The sequence below is a fragment of the Manis pentadactyla genome, chromosome 5 (assembly GCF_030020395.1).
Source record: "Manis pentadactyla isolate mManPen7 chromosome 5, mManPen7.hap1, whole genome shotgun sequence".
Classification (NCBI taxonomy): Eukaryota; Metazoa; Chordata; class Mammalia; order Pholidota; family Manidae; genus Manis; species Manis pentadactyla.
The window spans coordinates 52,814,393-52,822,944 of record NC_080023.1 but is presented as its reverse complement, the minus strand read 5'-3'; the positions used below and the strand labels follow the sequence as shown (position 1 = coordinate 52,822,944).

The 8,552-nt window shown below is 31.8% G+C and overlaps 1 protein-coding gene across 2 annotated transcripts in view; it reads left to right on the top strand.

Moving 5' to 3' along the window:
* The first annotated feature begins 534 nt into the window (after positions 1-534).
* Positions 535-8,552, top strand: part of TECRL (trans-2,3-enoyl-CoA reductase like) — a 98,239-nt gene continuing 90,221 nt past the window's right edge. Inside the window, exon 1 of one of the 2 annotated variants that reach the window (XM_036895227.2) lies at positions 535-838. In XM_036895227.2, coding sequence (XP_036751122.2) covers positions 605-838 — 234 coding nt within the window. In that variant the 5' untranslated portion in view covers positions 535-604. The remainder of the gene's footprint in view (positions 839-8,552) is intronic. The other variant, XM_036895226.2, reaches the window with a different exon arrangement.

Below are 8,552 nucleotides of genomic sequence, written 5' to 3'. Positions count from 1 at the left end.
TGTATCAGATATATCAGATATATATTTGATTCAAATATCTGCTACACATATATGTCAGGCTCTTTATATAAATGCTTATATACATATACATATATATATATTTATTAAAAACATGTGACAAGGCCTTACCTTAGCCAGCATCTATAAGAAATTTTGTTATGTAATAATGTATTAGGAGTTTTTAAATTTAACTATAAGATAGCACGATGCTAATTTTAAATACATCTAAGTGTGAATAATAATATATGTGCTTGAAGATTAATGCATCCAGAATTCAGAGATAATAAAAGCTCCGTCTGCTCTTTTCTTGCTTTGGAATTTCAGAAACTGGTGGCCATATTAAGAAGCAGAGATAAAAGGAGAAGGCAAGGAATAATTTGAGTGCTGGTAAAGTAATCCCCAACTCTGCAGCAATTCACAATAGTGTGTTATATATAGAAACAGATCAGTCATTGTTTTCAAGCCTGCTAAATAAAACTGAACTCTCGGAATGGCACGCCACTTGACCTTTCTGGGTCTCACCAGCAGTATTTAACTGGCACACAGGGAACACACTTGCAAGTGTCTCCTGTTGACATGACAGATTCTCCTGGTGGTTCACACAATGTTCAAAAGGCACAAATCCCTTGCTTCAGGACGCAAGAGAGAATTGTTTTCTCAAGGAGCTACACGGTCCATATTGAAGAATGACATGAGAAATTTTCACTCTGTGTCACAATTTGTACTCTCAGCAGGCCCTCTAAAATCAATTCCAGCAGTTAAACATTCAAAAACTGTTCACTTTGAGATTGAAATACTTGATGCTCAAACAAGAAAGCAGATATGTATTGTGGATAAGGTGAGTTTTATTTATTATTTATTCATTCATTCGTTCATTTATTTATTTACTTAAATTTCTCTCAGCTGCCCCTAAGATGGTTGATCACTTGATCAAGTGCTGACAAGACTGTAACAAAATCTGTAATTGGCCTTTAGTGTTCATTTTATGATGATGAGGATAGATATTTTATATGTTGTTTCAATAGAAGATATTTTCTGCATCGTTCATACTTCATTTAAATAGTAGCTAGTAATTATTATGTTCTGGTTTTTCTGGTAACACTGACCATTGTCAAGAGGTAAAATTTCCAGTGCTCAGCTTCACAGCCTAAATGACAAAATATCTTTAGGTTTTTCTCTTCATGCACTTTTTTGCATATTCAAATTATCATAGAATTTTTACAGTGTTTGTAGAAAATAGCAAACAAGGGCACTAAGGCTAATAAAAGTAATATTTAGCATATATGATAAAGTCTAGTCATTTAAAAACAATTTTGAATTGGTTTAGCTTGAAAAATGAACATCTCCCTTTTCCTGAGAAGTTTACCTGCTTCAAAAACAAAGTGTTTAAATTCCAAAAAAGAATGACTACTTAATATGTTACACCTCTATATTCATATCATAGATGTTTCACTAAAAAAAGATAAAATATATAATTTCTAAAGTAGAAAATCAACACACAAATACATGTGTACATTGTAGATAATATATATGTATACACAATATTCCAAACATTTTCAGTTTTCCAAAAGTTTGGAGACACTAGTAGTTTAATTTATTATGAGAAAGACTGATACATTTAACAAAAATATGTCTGAATTAATTTTGTTTTACAGTCATGTTGAAAAAGTTTTTGCTGTTCTAAAAATAAAATTCAATCACTTATTCCACTTAACTATACTCTAGCTGTATTTCTAGATAAGAGGGAAAAAGAAGAAACTGTTTACTGCTTTTAATTGCAAAGAAAATCATATATACTTTCTTATTTAGTAATTATAATATTATAACCAGCTCTTTAGTTGGGTAATATTAACTTTTATTTAGAGGTGGGAATAACAGAAAAAAAACTTCTACAAGTTCATACAGGTGATAAGTGGAATGTAAGAGATTCAAAACCATTTCTATGAAACTAAATCACATTCTTTTTTTATAGTACTAGTGGGGACATGTATAAGTAATGATTATATATTATGCATAATAGAATTTTATCTTTTGAACTTCATGCATGTTATAATTTACTTCTATTTTATTATCACAGGAAAGGTTTTAGACTTTTTGTATCATATAGGAATAAGACAAATCTAAAAAATAAAATTATCATCCAGTAGTTGCTGATGTTTGTTATATCTCACTACTGAAGATATAAAACTTATAAGAAAAATACAGTTAAATCAAGGGAAACACAGCAATTAATGGAATGGATATTAAATTGGTCAAGGATTTTCAAAGACAAAGATTCTAAAATAAAACTAGTTATTATGTCCTTTTTATGTGTGTCCAGACCTCAACATAAAATCCACCTTACCGTAATGAGAAACCAGTGGACTCCTAATTATTTTTCTTCTACATTTAAATTTTCTGTTACTGAGATTTTATTTGAAGCTAAGACATAGAGACTCACATTTCTAGGTATTAATTAAGTTGCAAATAATTTAAGCATGCAGAAAGCCAGCATTCTTTAGAAAGAATGATCTTGCTTAGAGATATCCCATTTGAACTGTAAGAGCCCTGGTATTTGCTTCTCCAGCAGCAAACCTTTAAGGGAAGCTCAGCAGGCTAACTAGGGGATTAAGTCTGGATTCCTCACCAGGCTTTACTGCACAATCAACACCATATGATATGCAACTTACTGCATCCAGATCGTTGGCTTGTCAGTACAACTACATTTCATTTCGTCTGGTTTTTCTTTGTAACTTGGTGAGTTATCTCATAATGATGGTTAAGATATTTGAAAAAAAATAGCCTGAATTAATTTACATTGTTTTGCTTCATGATTCCTAATGGTTTAAATCTGGAAACATGAAAAAGGCTGATTTTGTTTGTTGTTTGTTTTTCATAGACAGATTAACAGCTATACTAACAGCAAAGTCCAGTTAAGTGTCCTTCATTGTACTTGGCGCTACCCAGTGTGCAGAAGAAGTGCTGCTTATGCCTTAGTCCTTGTCTTTCTAAGTACTATTTCAATAAGCGTAAAAGTTAAAGGCCAGGTGCTTTGGAACTAAGCATATTTGGATTGCATCCCTGCTTCTTCAATCATATCTATCAAGGCTCAAGAAAGTCACTGAATTGCTGGTCCCCAGGACCCTAATTTACAATATGGGTTAAATAAAATATTTTGTAATCTTATAGTAAAGAGTAGGGATAATATTTAATATGGTTAGCAGAGTGCCTTGAGCTTAAGGGACAATTTTTATATTTTATTTTTAATAATCATTGGGAGAGATACATTCAATGCTCATAAAAATCCAAGAAAAAAAATCAGTGATGAGACTTGTGATAGTGGCACAGAATTTAAATTTGACTTCTTCATAATTATCCATTGACATGATTTGTTATAATACTTATATTAAATATACATTTTCAAATACCTTGAGTGGGATGTTTGTATTTTATAATACATTCTGAGCTCTAGAAGACTTTTAGTTTTTATCTCGATATTATAATTTAAACTTCAGAATGGAGAAAGTATATACTCAAGATATTCATGAAACAAAAATATGGAGTTAATTCCTAGGATTTAAAAGAATATATTCAATCATGTTCTTTTACTCACACACACACACACACACACACACTCACACACACAACACAAAACAAACAAAAAACCTTTTCTTGCCTTCACTATCTTCTCCAGTTTCTGCCCCATTTCTCTCATCATGTTCACATCTCCCTTTACTCATTCTATCCTAAAACTACTCCATGCAGGCATTTCCTCCAACACTTCTCAGAATATTGAACTTGCCAAGGTCACCAGAGAAGCAGTGATAAGTACCTTGCTAAATCCAAAGGTCAATTTTCATGCTTTATCTTACTCAATATATCAGCAACATTTGCCATTGTTAAGCACATTGTCCTCCTTAAACACTTTTGCTATTTCCCAGATAATACACACATTTTTTTTTAAACCTACTTCATTGGCTTCTCCTTTTCCTCCTGCTGCTGCTTCATCCTCTGATTTGTTAGCTGTGGACAATCAGAATGTTTCCCCATTTAGTCATTTACATTATTGAGTCCCATAGTTTTAAATATCATCTGCCTATTGATGACTTATAAACATGTAACTGTCCCTTACCCTTTTTTTCTGAACTGCAAATCGATTTATGTATGTAACTATATATCTATGTATCTATGTATCTTCCCATCTATCAATCTATCTATTTGGATGTTTACTAGGCATCTCAAACTTTTAAAACTGAGCAACTGGTCTTTCTCCAAAATATTCCCACAGTTTTTCAAGTGATTAAGTAGCAGCTACATGCTTCGAATAGCTCAAGCCAAACACTTTAGGGCATCATGACTCATCTCTCAATCTCATGCACTACATACAACCCATCTTCACAGTGATACCTTCAGATATATCCAAACTGACACATTTTCACCACTTCTTCTGCCAGCACCTCTAAATCTTTCCTCTGCTCTATCCTTAGCACCTTCAATATATTCCATACCTACCGATCTGAACCAGCCAGTTAAATTGTGCCAGAACTACTCAGAACTAGTTAATATCCTCTTTAGATCTTAATGGTTATGTTTTCAGGGGCCTTTCCTAACTACCCATTCAAAATTCCATAATCTGCTAATATTATTAATATTATTTTCCTTCCCTGTCCTATTTCTTTACTTATACTTATTACCATTTAACACATTACTTATTTTTCTGTTTTCATTTTGTTTATTTTTGATTTTGCCTACCCTCATTATGTCCCTTCACAAAGTCAGGGATTTATTTTTCTTCACTCCTGTATCTCCAACATTTAAAAAACTGTTTGGCACAAAGAAAGTGTTTAAACAATACATATTGAATAAATTAATGCCCATTAAAGAGATATGTGGATTTAATAATGCACTCATGTTTAGTAGTAGTTATTTTGGAGTAGAGGAGTATGATATTTGAAAATAGAATGCTCATTGCAATTACATGTAAATATATTCACAGAAAAAAACATTTAATCAAATGATTCAACTGAGTGCCCAATTTCTTCCTGCCTTGCTCCCACAAAAAGTTTAAAGAATTTAACTTTGTATTGGTATATAACTTACTAACAGTCATTTTCTGATAACAAAAGCTAACAAGCTTTTGATAAAGAAGCCAATGCAGATGGGAGATTTTATTTAACTAATCTGACTATTTCCCACAAATGAGTAAAATAAATGACTAACCAAAGATGGTAAGGTGAAGAAAATATTTAAAATATCAAAATATTTAAAATTTAAAATATTAAAATAAGGTGGAGAAAATTGTTAAATATCATTCTTAAGTATTTTTATTGGACCATCGATAAATATATAGAAAAATAAATTTTTAAAATTTACAATAAGTAATTTCCAGTTGCTAACTATCTCTGTCTCACTTGTATTCTTAAAATGTCAGAAGCTTACCTAGTTAGTGATAAATTGATGATTCAAGAGCATGGCAAGACCTTTAAAAGTTAAAATTGATAGACATTTCCAATATCTTCACATTCTTTTTTTGTTAATCTTTTATCCAAGGAACTTGACCTCTAGAGTCCCACAGTTTTATTTGTCCTATGTACAAACTCTCAAGAGCTTTTTAAAGACTTCTTGCAAATACAAGAAAACACTAAAAAATTCTCCAATCCTTCTAATGGTAAAAATACAAATTTTCACCAGAAAATAGTAGAGAGGATTATAGGGTAGTAAGACTGCATAAAATAGTACTTTTAATACTTTAGTTAGAAACTTTGAAAAGTCTTAATTTCTGATGTTGCCAGTTTTAATATATTGCCTTGGGCACATGACTTAGTGTATATGTGCCTCAGTTTGTTCATCTGTGAAATGAGAATGGCACCTGTCTTAAGGTGGGCCTCATGGCAGTTTTCATGATTTCATATATATGCAAATGATAGTAGCTTCTTTTTCTTCCATTCCTCTTTTTCCCTTCCTTGTCTTCTTTTTTCTTCTTCCCTTTTTCCTCTCCATCCTTTATCTCTTCCTCCCACATCTGCACCCTTTTTCCCCCCTTCCTGCTCAGTCCCCTTCCTCCTACAGCATGATATGATTGAAAGTTTATAAGCTTTGGATTCAGATAGACCATAATTTTAATATTATAAATCTGGCTGCTTTTTCTTTTCCTTGGATATGGTCCAATATCTATGCCCATATTATCTTTTTCTGTAAAAGGATTTAGGTATTATTATTCTTCCCCATTATAAAGGAAGAAATGGCAGTACAGAGAGTTGAAATAAAGAACTTAATTATGTGTTAGAACCAAGCTTTAAACCTGTCCAAAAATGTTCTGTGCCTTATTCCGAACTATTATACACTACCACTTGACAGATATTAGAGACTTTCACTAGCCAAAATTATCATATTATATTTAACGTATGATTGGAGCATCTGACTTTTAACTCTCTTTTCTGATACAGAGAATGTGTTTCAAGACAGAGGTGCTATAAATACCATATGATTTCACTTATGTGTGGAATCTAAAAACAAAACAAAACAAAAAAACCCAGAAACTGACTCACAAATATGAGAAAAAACTATTGGTTGCTGGGGGTGGGGGGTGGGCAGAGTACAAGCAAAATAGGTAAAAGGGATTAAGAGGTACAAACTTTGAGTTGTAAAATAAACAAATCACAGAGATGAAAAGTAAAGCATGGGGAATATAGTCAATAATATTGTAATAATTTGGTATGGTGACCGATGATAAGTACACTTATCATGGTGAGCATTTTGTAATGTATATAAATGTCGAATCACCATGTTGCACACTTGACCTTATAATATTATGTCAACTATACTTCAAAAAAACCCATAAAACAACAGAGGTGCTATATTCAAAGGATGTTTATTTGCCCTTCCTTTTGAGACAAAAGATTCTTAAGTATTCTTTTATTTTTTAGATATAGACATGAAATAACATTATTTAATATTAAAACTTAGAAATTAAAAATATTTTTAAAGTCCCCTCAATAATAAATTAAGGATAAAATGTGCTCAAAAATGTTTATATCATTAAAAATTTTTAAACTGAGAGGAACATAATTAACATAATTTTCTATGAACCAGAGGAGCCCCAATTGCCAGCCCTCTTTTTAGATACTTCGAAATTCAATAATATAGTATACAGTTCTAGTTTCAAAAGAATCAGTGTACTTTGTCTAACTTTCTATTTTAGATAGTGGCAATATATTAGAAATATTTCACTGAAGTGGGAAAACAATTGAATTAATTCTTTCTATTATGACTTTAAGAATTTAGGCATGTTTTATGATAGCCATTATTATCCCTTTGTGAAATGGTTAGAATGTATTAGAATTAGAAAGTATAGTCACGGGACCTTCTTTACAGCATAAGTTTCTAGTATTCTATATCCAACTCTCATACTTCAAATATGCATTGATTACTTATGCCATTGTATATCATGAAAGATGCCAATGGATATATGTACAAACATTGCACATCAATGCAATAGTAGAGAAGAAAATGGATATACTCTAGAAAACTATTCATGTATAACACAAAACAAATATAGACTATTATGTGCATTCAGTTAGATTATGTCTACATTTTTCCATGTTCCAGATGTATCATCACACAAGAAAACTGTCTTTGTTTATGGTTAAGCTATAAAGAAGATTCATTTTTATCTCCTAATATATGAGTTGCAATGATACTTCATTTAGAGGGTCAACATGGCTGAATAAATTTTTAAAGATTTAAATAAAGGATAAAATATTTAAAGGATGCATCTAGAAAGAGAAGAGTTGAAATTGATCATATTCAGTGATTCTCCAGCTCTCATTTTGAATTTTATAATATCACAATCAAGTATTTATTCAATAGATATTTGTTGAGATATTTGTCTGTTCTGTGTTTGAGATAATGCATTCACTCAAACAGATGCTATTCCAATTCTCCTAGATTTTATTCTTTCCTGTGGAAGAAAAATATGGTAGAAGTAACTTTAAGTGCAAAGATATCTACATAGTCAGAGGAAAATCCAGGTAATTTGGGGTGGTAGACAAAGGGAGATAACGTAGTCTGTGGCACAGGAAAGTCTCTCAGGAGAAATGCTGTTTAACTGTGTCCCAGATTGTGGGTAAAATGAACAGAAATAAGGGGATATGTTGTGAACACTTAGGAGGGAGAGACATCAGGACATATTTGGTTGTCCAGAATGAGGGATAGGAAGGACATAAGTGCTGACAGGAAGGACATGAGGTACTGTTTGAGCAAGTGAAGATCCTGAGGATGGTATAATTTACTGAATCATTTTTGTGTGTTTATTTTTGTTGTTATTTGTTTGCTTTCTTAATTTTGATACAGACAAGTAGAAAAGCAGATAGGAAACAAACACTCAGTTTTGTTTACTTTAAGTTGGATATCCAAGTAGAGATAACCAGCTGGTATCTGGGTGTGAAGACCTAGAAGTCAGCAGAGTAGTCATGATGAAGTATTTTTACTTGGAAATTAGAAACATACAGGTGGTCTTTACAGCCATCAAAGTAGAGAAGACAAATTCTAGAAAAGACAATGTGATGGATAAG